This window comes from Chanos chanos, chromosome 8, assembly GCF_902362185.1.
Source record: "Chanos chanos chromosome 8, fChaCha1.1, whole genome shotgun sequence".
NCBI classification, from domain to species: Eukaryota; Metazoa; Chordata; class Actinopteri; order Gonorynchiformes; family Chanidae; genus Chanos; species Chanos chanos.
Genome location: NC_044502.1, coordinates 15,061,880 through 15,078,589, shown reverse-complemented (window position 1 = coordinate 15,078,589; position 16,710 = coordinate 15,061,880). Strand labels below are relative to the sequence as shown.

Sequence of the window (16,710 nt, the reverse complement as noted above, 5' to 3'; positions counted from 1 at the left end):
TGTTGTTTCTGAAAAATATTCTTTTTTTCTGCCATTTGATAACTATGAAAATACACAATAAACAGCAAGCATGGTAACCATTGGCTTGTTTTATAATTATTATTTTTTAAACAAACTATTTATTTGTTCCGTAGGCTTTTTTCTTTCATGTACTAGAGCTGTAAAAAACAGAATCCTTACTCTGTACTTGTTAGAAACACTTTGATTCATAATATGCATATATTTTTACTCTGTACAAATTCTGTTTAGAGGTGGTAGAATGTTTCATTCAAAACTACATCTACAAACTAAACCAGGAAGACAATATGTCCTTTGACGCGTTCAGCTTCAAAATGCGTTTTAAAAACAGAGGAGGTCACTAGTTATTCTACTAACAGCAACGGACATGACTTTTATTCTGAAAGACTCATGTTCTAAAGGCCACCCCCGGACGTGTGCTACGTTGGCTGTCTTGACATGCATAGCCACCTCGCGCGACAACATTTACAGTATGTTGTAGAGACATGCTGACCGATACGACGGCGAAACATATATAACTTGTTTATTATCCATTTTAACAGGGCTCAGACGCAACAATGGCAAACGGTAAGTTAAATCTGATTTTAAATAGGGCTTTTTTTCGCCAACGGCTAGCACTGAACCTTGCTAGCTCGCGACGCCAATTACATTTCATTTAATTTAATTTTACTGATTTAATTTACTCTGTTAGAGGTTCAGGAGCCCTAAACAGGTTTACCCTGTAAAGTAAAACATAGTGAACGATGTTAGTACAGTGGTAAGGAAGTTAAGACACAGGTTGATTTCCGAAATGTTCTGTAGGTGAATGTAACTTAGACGTGTCTTTAAATTTTCAGTCTACACAGGAGTAGTTCACAGTTTATTCAGCGAGACGTTGTCTCTTTTTAACCACACTTAAATTTATACTCTAACGAATATACTTAAGAATTTGAAATCTAGACTCTCAAAATGTCACAACAAACCAGGTTTGTTTCTACAAAAGACATTTTATGCCTAAGCAAATCATAACAGGAATATTTCTCTTATTAGTTATGATTATTAATTTGAATACCGTTAACCCCTGGGCAGCGAAAGGAATGTATGAAAATTATTTGGTTTCGGATAGAATTGAGGTCACTTCGTTGAGTTAGCGAGTGAGTGAGAGAGTGCCACTGTCCCTTTTTCCAGAGCCCGTGAGTATCGTGTTCAAGCTGTATTGCTTGACGGTGATGACATTGGTGGCAGCTACATACACCGTGGCGCTGAGGTACACGAGGACGGTGTCTTCAGATCTGTATTTTTCTACAACCGCTGTGTGCATCACTGAAGTCATTAAGCTCATCCTGAGCGTTGGGATGCTATTCAGGTGACTCTCACTTTCATGATCTCTAATCAGAATAGAGTACAAGCTTTACTAGAAAAGCACTTGGCCAGATCTCTCCCATCTTCATTTTTTTTTTGAAGACTGTGATTCATATTCAGGTTTATTCCTGTAAAGCCAAGCTAGATCTCTTGAAGTGAGTACATTTTTAAAAGTCACTTTGTCTGTCTGTACCGCTGCGCCTATTTCATTATAGGTGTGGTTTGGTTCATTGATTTGTTCTGTCTTTTCTATCCTCTCGCACAGAGAAACGGGGACTCTGAATAAGCTACAGGCTGTGGTTGTAGAGCACATTTTCCACAGCCCAAAAGAGCTCCTAAAACTTGCCGTGCCATCTGTGGTCTATGCCATTCAGAACAACATGGCGTTTGTAGCCTTGAGCAACCTGGATGCAGCTGTTTATCAGGTTTGTACAGAGCTATTCTTTTCATGACTTAACTGACATCGTAGGTGTTTTACTAAGCATATTTGACACCGCTGAATGTTCCTGAAATGGCCTTAATTTTAGAAATTATTAGTGCTTACGATGTAGCTTAACCAGCCACTGGCTACATTGCACGAGCCATATGAATTCTTAACTGTAGTTTAGAAGTTGAATGTTAAGCTGGTGAAATTCTAACAGTGAACGTCATGACATTCAACCCCCTGAAAGCCATTGAGATGTTGGTATGGGAGTGTTGGCTCATATGATTGGTTGGTGGTAGTTGACTGGTTGATTCCTCTGTCTCCTAGGTGACCTATCAGCTGAAGATTCCGTGTACAGCTTTGTGCACAGTGCTCATGTTGAACCGTTCTCTCAGTAGGCTACAGTGGTTCTCCGTATTCATGCTGTGTGCAGGAGTCACGCTAGTGCAGTGGAAACCTGCTGAATCGACGAAAGTACAGGTAAAACTAGATTTATCTACTAAACGTGCAAGTACCTGCCCTGCAAATTCATACGCCTTGATTTTATGAAGTATCACCCACCTGCCGGGATAAAAGGCATCAAATAGACTGGTTTAAAACAACCTTCTGCCCTGCATAGTGATGCTGATGTCTGTGAATCAGTGTCTCTCAAGTCTCCCCCTGAAAATTCTCTATTTATTTCATGTACATGCTCTCTCCTAAAACTGGCTCTTCCAGTCCTACGGTAGTCACTGGCCTGAATAACAAACTGTAAAATCAGTCATGTATGTCAGAGCTTGAATTGAACTGACGTGTGACTTGTATGTTGGGTTTCTCGGGAAGAGATGAACTACAGGGGCTGTATGTGTGTTAGATCCATGAGAAGTGAATATGTGTTTTTCAGGTTGAACAAAATCCGTTCCTGGGTTTCATGGCCATTGCTGTGGCTGTTCTGTGCTCTGGGTTTGCAGGTACAGGAGCAATTTTATTATAATCTGTGCACTGCCAAACACTCACAACATGTTTTCACTTAGTTCAAGATATAGAATTTTGTGTGTGTGATTGAAGAAGTATTATCTAAATGGAATTTTCTCATTACACGGGCAGATAAATTTGAATTTTTTTCCAAGCATCGTATTAATAACCATGCCCTTTTCTTTCTGTGGTTTTTTTTTTTTTTTTGAGAGGCACTTTTTCAATTTTTCTCGACTTTTCAAGCTTAAGGTTTTCTCTTGCTTAACTTTTAAGAGTTCATTTTAGTGGTCTCACTTTCACTCTCCTTATCTGTGTCACCTGTTGAGCAGGTGTGTACTTTGAGAAGGTTCTGAAGAGTTCAGACACGTCGCTATGGGTACGGAACATTCAGATGTACCTGTCCGGTATCGTGATCACCCTCGTGGGCGTGTACATGACGGATGGACCCCAGATCCTGGAGAAGGGCTTCTTTTACGGCTACACCCCCTGGGTTTGCTTCGTCGTCTGTGAGTCAGCAGTTACATTCAGAATCAAAGAAGTGTTAACAAACATTGCACAAAACACTTATGTGATAACACAATCCCTCAGCTGATGCTTATACTAATGCTTATTAGTGTATGGTATGTATACCTGTAAAGAAGGTGTGTAATGGTTTTGTATTAAAACCAAAAACCATGGCTCTGTTCTGCTTAGTTTTGTTTAGTGTATAGTGAATTGCGTTTTTTTTTGTTTGTTTTTTTTAAACATCAGCTCCTCTAAGTTAAGTTTGTTTTTTTTTCTTTCCTTCCCCAAACGTGATGCTTTGTCAGTACATATGCCTAGAACAGGAGAATGTTCCTCACTGTTTGTACAGGCCTTCTTTTTCATGTCTCACCGTGAGAACATACATGCATCCTGCTTATCATACGGCACACAGACCGTTTAACTGAGCAGACAGTTATAATAGCAGTTATAATGGCAATGTCAACCAAGTGCATCCATTTGAAGTAACAGCAAAACAAGGAATATATGAATCTATATGTAAAGTAGATCTAATCTCTTGGCTTCTCAAAGTGGGAACTTGTTTTTCTAATACCGAGGCAGCTTCACACTGATCTGATAAAGATCCGATTGGTCGGTCATTGTTTTGTGGATCATGTCCCTTTTTTTTGTCCGGATGAAACGGCATGAAAGAGCCACAGTCCCTGAAACTGAGGACCCTCCTGCCTCATTCAAATGAACGATGTGGCAATACAATCAGTTTTGCTGTCATTTAGGACAATGGAAATCTTGCTGTCATTTTCTAGATGCAGAACCTTAAAAGACACTCATGGAGAAGAGCCTAAAAATAACTGGTCTTGAAGTTTAGTTTTCTTACACTCATTTTCTAAAAGGAGAACCCGTAAAATAAAAGGTTCTGAAGATTTGGTTTTCTTTCATTCTTAGTTTTTGAAGAGCTTTGTCGCTATTTGCGTTACGTGTGTTCTTTTTGTGTTCAATTTCTATATGTTTAAAAACTATAAGAAAAACGTCACTGCTGAGTTTTCTTTCAACTCAGACTGAACCGTGGTATAAAATTGGAGGTTAAAACCATTGAATAGGATGAACGGTTACACCTTCGGTGTCTGTGTTTTGAGTGTGTTCTCAGATTTCTCCGTTTTTTTTTTTTCTTAGTTTTGGCCAGTGTGGGTGGTTTGTATACGTCCATAGTGGTGAAGTACACAGACAACATCATGAAGGGCTTCTCTGCAGCTGCCGCCATTGTCCTCTCCACGGTCGCCTCTGTCTCTCTGTTCGGTCTCCAGATAAGTAAGTCAATCATTCACATGCAGACAGCTTCATAAGCCTCCGCCACGCCCCTCCCAAATCCCTACTGCCTTTATGACATCATAAAAGATAGAACGTCAAGCCGGATTCTGCTCCTGACTCTCTGGGCATGTCAGCTCACTGCTGTTCCTTGTCTCTTTGTACAGCTGCAACCTTTGCAACCGGAGCTCTGCTGGTGTGCGTTTCCATATACCTGTACGGACTTCCCAAGCAGGATACCAGCAAGTTAGCCAGAACCGAACCTCAAAAGGACTCGAAGTCAAAACTGATCTCCGTCTGAGAACCCGTGGAGGACGGAGGGATGGACTGAGAGATGAAATGGCCAAATTGCTCCATTTCTGCTCTGGTCATTTTTTTTTTTTTTCTGGAAGAGGCCATAGTTCAAGATTAAAGCCCATACTACTGTTTCTGGGAAATTCCAGTCGCCAGTCAAGTTTCAGAGGTAAACCCCTGACATCAGCCACCTGGGGTCCTGGAAGTGGAAGTCGCCACATGTGAAAATGCAGCGTGTTTTTGTTAATTTGTTTGTTTGTTTGTTTGTTGTTTTTTGGGGAGGGGGGTAAACGAGGGTATTGGGGAGTCGGTCAAAGGGACTGTGACTGCACACTAAAGGAAGCTTTTGTCCTGGTTTTTCTGCCTTTAATGTGCACTTATAATGCTGTTTGTGTTAAGACTCAGCAGTCACGGAGACTGCGCTCAATCAAATGAATTCTGTTCTTGTTGCCATGTTGAATGTATTCATATCAGACAGACATCAGAAGTGGAACTAAGACAAATCTCTCAATCACTTTTTATTATTATTATTATTATTATATATTGTAAAACCAATATTTCTGTTTTTTTTGTCATTTATCTTTGTTAATTTAAGTGCATCACTGTCTACTGTTTACTGAACAAAATCAAAATTTCATAAATTACTTGATGACAGCCCCTGAACAAGTCTTGAGTATGAAATTCTGAACAGTGTTCTGTTTGCACCATTTCATAAACATGAGACTCAAACTGAATGTAGACAGTCTGTTTTAGTACTTAGGACAAGCTGGAGGAACGCGTGGGATGATATTTGTACAACGGTTCCGAGAAACAATTTGTTACTGCCCACAAGTTTCGTCAAGGTGATCACTTATCCAAGTAGAACACCAAAGGTCATGTAATGAACTTCTGGCCTTCTTTACACCCCAAGTACCATGTTATTATCGACATGACTGTTGAGTGAAGCGATGAGTAAAAACAAAAAAAAAAGAGGAAATATTGTATGCTATTGTCCTTAAAACTCTCAAGAAATACCTGACGGGTTACTGAGAGTCACAGTTTTTGAAAGATATCTATTGAATGCATAGCACCCTGACCCACCGTCTGTGAGCTCTCATGAGTGATGAGAGTATGCTGTCCTGTTACAGGTCAGAAACAGCCTACAGCTAAAGGTAACGGGTTTTGGCACAACCGTAAAAAAAAAAAAAAAATTGTTTATGTAAGGCTTTGTATTAACAGCATGTTTCAGTTCAATGACCCACAGAAGGTTAAGGAAAAAAGAGACGAGCATTTATAAAATATTTTAGCACTTTTTTTTTTTATTATTATTTTCACATTTTCTCTACTGGCTGCATTCCCAAGATCGCCATTCCGTTTGCCAACACACTGCGAGCGCCGCTGAAAAGATGGAGCCTCGCCTGTCAATCAAACAAAAACAAACAAACAAACAAAAATAAACGCAAAGAGATGGATGAAACAGACAGCACAGGTAGCCGTCACAGGAGTGTGTTCATTTACATTCTGTGAGATCAAACAGATAACATGAGGGAGGTGCGTCTTATTTACCTGGGCCACCTCTGAACAACTTCCTTTCACTGGTAATTCTCTGTGAGCTGAGGCCACGAGATGACTACAATCATGATAGGAAAGAAAGAAAAAACAAAAGATGTCTAATCATGTCTAATCGTTCTGTCTGTGGGGTTTATGGTTTGGGAGTGGTTCCTCTTACCATAGAGTCATAAGAAAATTGACCAGATGCTTTGGTTGTAGATCTTGTGAACACTGATAAAGCACCTCGTCATATCTGGGAAAAGATTAAACACAGACTGTTCAACTGGTCTTTTTTCACCCAGAACCATGTCAGTCAACAGTAAAGAATATTAAGATCTAAAGTAAGGATCCTTAAGATCTGGTTCTTTTTCTTGGTTGGTCAGTGTGGGTGCCTGTCATAGGGTTAAACCGCGTCATTGAAAGAAAACATCATGACTCTCTCGGGCTGGGTGGGGCATAGCGGGCCAGGTGTGGGATTGTTCTGGTAAACTGGAATATCTCTATAAATACTGAAACCACCAGATTACAATCAGACACATGTATTTGGCAGTTCGTAGTTTGGCATCACGCCCGGTATCTGACTGAACCGGGTGGTGTAGGATCGCTGTGTGTGCATGCCTGCTTCATGCTTGCACGTGCCAAAACTTTCAGCACCCACTTTTATTAGATCTACTCAACTGGTCTAATGATACCTGGCAATGCCAGCCTGTGTGGCACTACCAATTCATGTAATATAACCCCAGCAGTGGGGTTATAATCTACCACCCCCCCCTCCTCCCCCCTTCACACACTATTGTCCCTTTATCTATGTCTCGGTTGAAATGTAGCAGTCAGGTTGCCGGGGCAGGTTTACCGTGAAAGGGGTTGTGTGTGAAGCGGAACAGTGTGTGTGTAACAGCACGCGCAGGACAGGTTAGACTCACCTGAGGAGGTGTTGGAGAATGGCAATGCTCCTTTTCTCCATGAGAGGTAATGGGTCAAAGCTGCCATCCAGATGGCTACCAGCCTGCATCTGTAACAAACTGAAACCCAAAGTCTTTGTCGGGCCGTTAAAACGCAAATACGAAAAGCGTAAAAGCTATAGATGTGTTTGTCAAATCAAAACTCTGGTTAGGTTGCAGAAAACGTTGAACCATTCACGTTCTGTTTGTATCAAAGTAATGCCACCTTAAAGGCCTTAATGTTAGAGGTTAAAACACACCTGCAGAGTCGAGCATGTGTGTACTGCAGAAATACTCCAGTGTCCCCTTGGGCCTGTAAGACTCGCTCCCATTCAAACTTATAATCAGATATGAGAGGTCCTTTGAAATCCTGAAACAACACCCATTGCTTGACGTGACAAAAGTACAAAAATCCTACTTCACAATTTGTCACAATAAATCACATTTAAAATACCTAAACAGGTGTGGACAGAGGAGAGGCAACAGAGACAACACTTAAAATAAAACTTGGATTTTTTTTACGTGGGTGGAATTATGTCATGGCACGAAACACCTTTGGGTTTTTAAATAAAGAGACAATACAAGTGATCAGTTTGCCACCCACTACTATTGTCTGTAAAATTGACTAAAGTCAGCAAACCAGTTGAGAGACTGAATTGAAGAGAGCTTGAGCATTCCTTAGGTCAGTTTAAGAAAGTTGTTTTACCTGAATTATCAGAGCACTTATCCCCACCTTCTCAGCAGTGTCCTTGGGGTTAGGCAAATCTTTAGAGGCTAGAAGAAGAAAGAAACAGACAAAAAAACAAAACAAAACAACCCCCCCACCACCAAAAAAAAAGAGGTGAATGATTCTCTATCAACACATCTACTTGCAGTCTAAAATTGTTGTCTTGAACGATACCATCACAATATTTCAGTTTTAACACTAAGAAATCTGTGGGATGTTTTTAAAATCATAGAGAAGTCATCAGATAAGAATGTGCTTTGCCTTTTAAGCTAATTCACATAAAATAAAAGACCAAATAAACAATTAAAATGTTTACCCTTGTGTGCTTAAGGGCTTCTGTGTAATATCTAAGTACTGGAAAATATGTGGCTACAAACAGTTTTTTGTCTCAGAAATATCTGCTCCTGTAAAATCTTCCACTGACACATCGGACTCCATGGACAGCGTATCTAAAACGTGGGGCGCCCCTGAAAAGCCCTGTGGAGAGTGATTTCGGGGCGGTCCTTACTCTTGGACAGGCTCATGTTTTTGAGCATCCTGTCGCATGCTTCGTCCAGCACGTCCTCGAGGAACACGACCTCCCCCTGCCGCGTCCGCATGCCCTGAACGAGGCCGAAGGGCACGTGCCGACACCTGCATAACAGCAAGGAGTGTACGCACACGCGCGCGCGCACACACACACACACACACACACACATTTAAAGCAAAGCAGCAGGGAGTACTGCACACAGATTTAAAGGACAATACACAAACACACACATTTAAACCATAAAAGCATGAAGCCTCTCACACACACACACACACACGCACACACGCACGCACAGGTACACACACAGTGATACAGTGATATATGGCAGCAGTACAAGTAAAGCTTATGGTTTTACCTCTCTGCCCATGGATGTCCCATTGCCAAGAGGATCTGAAACAGATGCTTGAAATGGACGGTTTGACTCTTGTCTGTCTAAAGAGGGAATAAAAACACAGAGTCATCGCTCTTGGGACAAGACTCGCGTGAACGTTAAAGAGAATCATCTCGATCTAATCTTCAGGAAGGGCTTTGACTTATCTCCTACCACATAGATCATCTCATCGAAGTTATACGTCTCTTTTCTGTCCAGAGCAGCCGCAAGGTCTCTAGGGAGCATACACAAAAACGCTCTATGCTCACCCGGTCAACTGTACTGTCAATTATGTATGAGTAACTGCATTCAATACATTTAGACTGCTGACTGCACTCGAATGAAGTCATGAAGGAATTATGAGGGAGATGACCAAAGGACTGAAATAGTTTATGGAAGCTAAAAGATCTACAAAAAAGACAAGTTTGATTGCTCTTAAAAGTATGTCTCAGCGGTCTTCTTTTAAGCTGTTATCTTCAGATCCCAAGACCTGCCTGGTGATGTAGAGGGAGGTGCCGTCACTGCGAACAATGGTGGAGTAAGAGGACATGTCGCCGGCCGGAGAGAGATCCACTACTCCTGTTCCTTTCCTACACGCCCAAGCATCACAGCACAGCACAGGGTCAATGAATCAATGGAACAATGAATCAATCAATCAAAGAACCAATCAAGTTTTGACAAGGGTGTTATTTGAGGGAAATCTTGTGTTGGATAAAAACGCCTTTAAATAACACAACCTAGTAGCGATCCTGACCAGACTCTGACTAGAGAAAAATGGGAGAGTTTATGCTCACATCTCAAACACACACACACACACACACAGACACACACACACACACTCTCAGAATAGGTCTGCAAAATTAATCGAATTAAAATCGAAATCGCGATAAGTCCGCGTGCAGTTGCTAAACCACAAAGAGCTGTGACTGAATAAAATATATTTATAACATAAAGTGACAATGGAAAATACACGTGGCTGACTGGCTGGCAAGTGTCAAGCTTGTGTATCTGAACATCTCAGTCATAAATTCTGTCAAAAGTTTAATCACTGTTTTAAATCAGTGAACCTGCATTCAGCGTAGGCCACCCTACTTCGTGTGGAGTTCTTTGCCTCCAACTCATTCATTAGTTTTCTGGACACCCTGTCGGGCATGACACCGTACTTCACGACGACTTAGAGCTTTATGATGAATTTATGTGTGAAAGAGAAAAAAGACAGATGAAAGCCGACCTGAACTAAAAGAGGCAATTGCTGGTACCTTCACATACGTGATGTTCGGTGAGAAATCCTTTTTTGAAAGATCATAAACTATTTGTGCTGTTTTGTCATTGAGTACTTATGTTATTCTTAAGTTTTTATTGAGTTGACATACTTATTTCAAAACATCCTTTTACAGTGTGGTTTTATCCCTTTATCTGATTTTAGTCTTGACAACTAAGTAAAAATATGAGATGCTAACTTAGATGTTCATCATATCGCACTTCAAATCGCAATCGAAGAATGTTTCCGTCTAACAGCGATATACGATTTTTGACCAAATCATGCAGCCCTAACTCAGACACACACACACACAGTGTTTTGATGAGGCTTCTGAAGTCAGTGTTAGCTGGTTTGGATAAGCGTGCATGTATTACAGTCATAACTCACTCTGTGGTTTTCAGCAGGCCTTTACTGGTCAGATCCTGCAGCACATCCCGAACGCGGCTCTGGTGAAAGGATTCCCCTGCATAGTGGTCAAAGTGAACCCCTAAACGCTAAATATAAAACACAACATCATCAAAGTCCCGACTCTCTGAGCAAACAGTAACCCCCTCTCCACCCCCCCTTTCCCCATCTAACTTCCTGGCAAACACGTAAATCTGTTCCCTCTGAAACAGATTAATAGACCAAGATGCATTTTTGAATGGAAAACCCTTGTCTCTCATTTCCCATATTCTACATCAAACCCTGGGGGTCCAGAACCCTGTTGGTTTTTAGGACTCTGAATGGTTGTGGGGTACATACACCTGTTTCCATGTAAAATCCAGCCTCAAGTTATGAGCTGAGAACAAAAGCCAGCATGACGGCAGTCTTCCAGAACCAGTTTAGAGGATTCTCGATCTACGTTTTACATCTTTCAGAGAAACGTATGATGTACAACTTTATGCTCTACATTCGCTTTAGGCTGGAACCTAAGGGGTTTTCCCAAAACTGACTGGAGTGACATTACTGCCTGACTGCTCCTGTACTGTGTCATTAAGAACACTGCCTCGTTAATGGACTTAAGACCAATGAGACTACTCAGTAGAAGTGATTTCAGTAAGTTCAGCAGTTGCATTACCTCATATATTCTTTTGTATTCCTCCACTGTTATGTCTCTGAACTGTTTCCATAGTGACAGGGACTGTTCCTCATGCTGTTCCAGAGACCTGAAGAAATCTCGAGCATCCAAACGAAGACTTTCATTGTTGTCTGCTTCTCGATTTACCCGTACGTACACCTGTAAAGCACACACACACACACACACACACACACACACACAAACACAAAATTGAGGTAAAGGCCTCTTACATCTGAACTGAGAGTAAAGTAATCAGAAGTAAACGCAAATCAAACATGAGAAATAGCAAATGATAATGTCTAGTATAAAAATATTTGACAAATTCTAAATTCTCACTGACTTTTGGAGAACTTCCAGATTTGATAGCTTTACTGAATGGAGTTTGAATAGACCTTTACTGTGGAAGTAGTTAAGAGTTCTTACAGGCTGGGGATCAGGCACTGTACAATGGGATATATGCATACTAAGCATATTTCACATACTGACATAACAGAGTCATTTAACAACGTCTCCCTGTACTAACGTTAACCTAAGGGCAGATGTCTTTCAAAACTGTTAAACAATTCAGTCTTTAAGGAGGTCAAAACATCCTTCTTAGCAGTTATTCTAAGCATCCCCACCGTCATTTTAACCGATTATTTCATTACCAGTAATTAAGTAAAAATAACTTTTCCACTTCAATTTGACTGTTTAGATCTACGGAAAACACGGGACATTCCAGTTGTGAAATGTTCTAGGAGTGTGATCGTTTTTTTTTAAATTTGTTTTGACATGTGCTGGAGAAGTAAAAAAGGCCTTCATTTGGTTTTTAACAGTATAATTTACTCGGGTGACTGGAACACTTGTTTAATGACCATGGAGACGAAACACTGACAAATGGACGATGACAATTGAAGTGTCACTCACACTCAGCTAAAACCTGCAGTTCTGGTTAGGGCTGTCAGATTCATTGTGTGTGGTTGATGAAATAGGTACATTTGTTCTGCATAACGAAGTATTCGCTTTGAGAACAAGAAAGTTAATGCATGACTAAAACAAACAGACAAGAGTTGAAAAAATTGTTTGTGTTGGGGCTGCTGCAGTGTACACAGGTGAAAGTGACTGAAATACGACTGAAAATTTTGGATTTTGGATGAAAATCCAGTAAATAAGATTTTGGATTTCCACTGACTGACTTCAAAGAGATGCTGCAGGGGATTCTCCCTCAGTTTCTCCTGGGATCCGTAACGCTGAAATCCAGTTCCGAGCAAACCTGTCATTAACAAGAGGAAGGTCTGCTCATTCCACATGATCTTTTACTACAGTTAGCTGCATTGGTTTTAGTGTTTTTTCCTCATACAATGGATTGAAAATGTATTTATTTTTTGTTTAAAAAAAAACAAAACAAAACATGAGAAGTATGTTTAAGTTTTTGCAGGTTACAGTATCTAGGTTATAGCAGTTTGACAAACAGCTAACATTCCCAGACACAGAAGTTCAGATGGTAAAGTTTTACCGCTTACCAAACTGCATGCCCCAGTCTCCCAGGTAATTCATCCTGATCACCTCATTGCCCAAGGCCTGTTTCAAGTTCGCAATGAAGTTGCCTGTCACAAATGAGAATTCACTATAATAAATTGGTGTCCACTACCAGCCTATTTACATGTGAGGAATTCAAAAACTAGAGGGAAAAAAGAGAAGGCGATCAATACACGGTAAAGACACGGGCAGTCTACACTGGGTATCTTCTAATGTGGAAACTGAGTTGTTGGCGCAACACCAAATTTGAAAACCGGGCTCTAGAGGTGTGTGTGTATCTCTCCTGAGACCGACCTGATACTCATCCAGATGCTCGGTAAACGGTGCCATGCATTTAAGACAAATTTTGAGAGACCACCAATTACATACATGCTCGCTCGCACACACACACACACACACGTGCATACACACACACACATGCACACGCACGCACGCACACGCACACGCACACGCGCACGCACACACACACACACACGCACACACACACGGATTTAGCCCTGACTCACTGCAATAAGATGTGATGCAATCCAATTCAGCATAGTGCAAACAGTTCCATTTTAATCCTCCCTCATAACACACTTCTGGGAGAGTGAGACAGGAAAATGTAGGCTATACTACATTGGGATCCCTCACACTGTTATGACAATGATAACATCCTGTTTGTAATGTCGTTTGTTTACATACACGTATGTTAGCAGATAATAAAACATCACCCTATTCGAAGTAGTTTCACAACTGGGATTTATGGACGTTTGCTGGCGCATCACAAATTTGCTCTCCTTCACTCGGCACTTGACGTGACGTGTTCTACAAGTTGACAAGTTTAACAGTGAGCAAAAAAAAAGTCACAGCCACTTCATGTGTGTACAGACAGGCAGAGAGAAGCACTGCGAGGTAAACAGTGTCGTAACAGAGGGAGTCACACGGTTGGGAAGGAAATTAATCTAATAACGTTTCCAAACAACTGTAATAATAATAGTAATACGTGCCGGTGTGGTATCGGACTCTACTGATACAGAGACACATCCTCCCAGTCACATTTCCCTCTCCTCATTTGCCCAACACGTGTTTGAAACTGATTCAAACGGGTGAATTTTTCCAACTCTGCTTGTAGGATTCACAGTATTCTCACGTGTGGAGTGTACCCTCCACTGGTCAATGTATGAACTGCATCTTGCATCTTGGGCACTCACTGTATACCAGTAGATGACAGGGCCAGCACAAAATGACATTTTTAACACTAAAAACAAATTTGAAAATTAGATTTGCTCAGTATGGAAAAAAAATATATTACGTGCTTTTTGTTGGAGAAAGCTGACATATATCAGGGCACTGACTTACCTAATCAAGCTGGCATATCTAACGTATTTTAAATGGAATACACTGCCTTCATAAATTAGTAGAAACAAGGAGTCTGCTTGAAAAACACCCGTCCATAGCACTGATATTGCTAAAGTGATGAAACTCACCAATTATAGTGGATCTGAGGTGACCGGCATGGAACTTCTTTGCAATGTTTGGTGAGCTGTGAGATGAGGTGAAAAAAAGGGGGGGGGGGGGGTCTGGTTCACACTTCAATAAATTAAAGCAAATCCAGTAAAAACACATTAAACCATATCACACAATCTAAACCTGATGAACTGACTAACTGTGGTAGAGTCATGACTATATCTGAGGGAAATGTACAGTAACATGTACAGAGAGGTCACTCGTTCAGGAACTGACCTAAATTCTACTAGAGTACGAACTTTGCACAGGTCCCTGAATAGTTCACTCTTCACTCCAAAGAGATGAGGCTCCTTATGCAACTGATCCAAAATTCTCTGTCCAAAAATAAACGACAGACAGACAGACAGACACACACACACGCACGCACGCACGCACGCACATTAAAAAAACAAACAGATGGGAAATCAATGTCAAAACATTCACCACTATTACCAACGTAGTGAGTCGATGCTATTTCGAATGCAATGTTGGTCATCACAGAGAATAAATGTGTTTTAATTACAAATACAGAAATATGTCAAAATGGCAGGAAGTTCCAATTAAGGGCCAAGCTTAAATCTGCAGCGTGCGCTAAACGGAGTGAGGCTTCATTTTACCCTTGTCAGGAGCCGCCTGTTTACTCTGAAGTTAATCACCCCATGACCAGGCGAAACCTCTTCAATTACGCTGTCAGGTTTTATCTACAATACAGAGAAAGAGAGCCTGTTTTATAAAATGTGATGCAACACTGAACCATTTAACCACAATGAGCTAACAGGTTTAGCCTACTTTTACATTATTGCTTAACAGCAACAAAACACAAACAAAAAAAAACAAAAACAAAAAACTAAAACAAAAACTGACATTGGCCGACGTAAGTTAGTGAAACACAGAGACACTTTATCACTAAGATTCAAATGTACTCATGTGTGCTGACAATCTGTGTATGACCATCTGTCTTCACTCATGTATATCTAGAAATGACAGTATCATCCAGTATTGATATGATCAGGGGTCAGAGGTCACACACAACTACAACAACCTTTGGGATATGTGGTAAAAACTGTCATTGCTGGGGATACAAACCCTCAACTTTATGATTGCTAAGTCAACCACTCGACATAAACAGGTACCTGTCTAGCCAGCTTCTCTGTGGTAGACTGAAGATCTCCACCAGATGATACACTGCCATTGCTCACCAGTGAGTTTACTGACAGTCGGAAATCAGGAGTTTCTCTGAAGCGTAAAGGTCACATATGTTTGAAACGGATACTGCAATCCATTCAGTCAGTTACAAATACGAGTGGAAACAACCTCACGAATTGTAAACAACACCATTATATTTCAGCAGCTAGGTCTGAGAACTGATTTGTATTACTGGTGAAGTAAAACGGTTCACACCATAATATGTACAAGGACTACACAGAGCGCTCAACATCTGATTCATAAAGACTGGTGCGAGACTAAGTCTAAATATATGTTAATATTTAACGTCAAAACCAGTTCGGATGGAATGCTCTAAAATGTAAGGATGTTTACGTAACTGTTTCTTTGACACAGGGACTGCAGACAAACACGAGATGAAAGTTTCCTCTGGTCGTCCACAAATTCTGGAGAGCTGAGAGACCAGCAGTAACAAAACCAGTATAACTAACGATATTTGAATTACGATTCAGAACTAAACAATCAAGTGCATGCCCAGTAATGAGAATGAATGTATGCCTAATGCAGACAGGTTTCGGTCAATTCTTTCTGATGTCTCATTCAAGTGAATCAAGTTACGTGTATTTATATTAACTTATCAAGAAGGGCATGCGTTAATAGAACGGAAATTTCATGTTTACCTGCGATGCAATATTTCTCCTGAAAAAGCAAGCCATGTGCACAATTTAATACACACACGTGTGGAATCAAAAGTTGCAACGCTTATGGATTTAATAGCCGGTTACTTGAATTCAACCAAATAACCCATGGAATCACATTTGCAGTGTGAACACAGTAACACGGGAAGTATTACGGCAGCAAGGTTGTCGTCTGAACATTGTCAAAATAAAAGCCGAAGAAAGGAAATATGATTGCAGGCGTTACACTTAATATGTGGTTCTTCAATGGTCCAGTACGGACAGACACTTGAGCGCACTAATCATTGCGTGCCAATGGTACACTACAACCTTTCAAAATAAAAGCACCAGAGGAAGCGGACGCAAACCCGGTTTGTAACCTGGGTTGGTTCGGGCAATGAGAGAGTAAGTTCTCATAGTATTTAGTAGAAACGTTAAAGTGATGTGCTTTTTGTTTGTGGTATGTTCAGAGGTGTTTTTGGTGCATACTGTGGTAAAATAAAAGCACAATAACAATAAAAATGTGGTATTTGTACCTGACAGACCTAACAAATGTAAGCCAGTGGAAAAAAAAAACGACTGAAAAGGCTAATATCAGTAATCAGCTAATATAAAAATCATAAACAATC

At 40.7% G+C, this 16,710-nt stretch overlaps 2 protein-coding genes across 2 annotated transcripts; one reads left to right on the top strand and one right to left on the bottom strand.

Moving 5' to 3' along the window:
* The first annotated feature begins 432 nt into the window (after positions 1-432).
* On the top strand, positions 433-5,467 carry slc35a1 (solute carrier family 35 member A1). The gene is made up of 8 exons (XM_030781286.1): positions 433-585; positions 1,186-1,363; positions 1,625-1,784; positions 2,111-2,263; positions 2,667-2,733; positions 3,067-3,243; positions 4,391-4,525; positions 4,690-5,467. Exons 1-8 carry the CDS (start codon positions 576-578, stop codon positions 4,821-4,823), a joined length of 1,014 nt encoding a protein of 337 aa, XP_030637146.1. The 5' UTR covers positions 433-575; the 3' UTR covers positions 4,824-5,467.
* A 659-nt stretch (positions 5,468-6,126) lies between these two features.
* Positions 6,127-16,167, bottom strand: rars2 (arginyl-tRNA synthetase 2, mitochondrial). Its single transcript, XM_030782357.1, has 20 exons — positions 16,085-16,167; positions 15,785-15,858; positions 15,374-15,476; positions 14,858-14,941; positions 14,478-14,575; positions 14,222-14,277; positions 12,737-12,820; positions 12,410-12,486; positions 11,235-11,393; positions 10,562-10,668; positions 9,408-9,503; positions 9,088-9,148; positions 8,899-8,975; positions 8,523-8,647; positions 7,994-8,061; positions 7,548-7,657; positions 7,270-7,368; positions 6,525-6,599; positions 6,362-6,425; positions 6,127-6,213 (listed from the first exon to the last, which is right to left on the bottom strand). The coding sequence occupies exons 1-20, from the start codon at positions 16,118-16,120 to the stop codon at positions 6,127-6,129; spliced, it is 1,740 nt and encodes a 579-aa protein (XP_030638217.1). The 5' UTR covers positions 16,121-16,167.
* Positions 16,168-16,710: the final 543 nt, after the last annotated feature.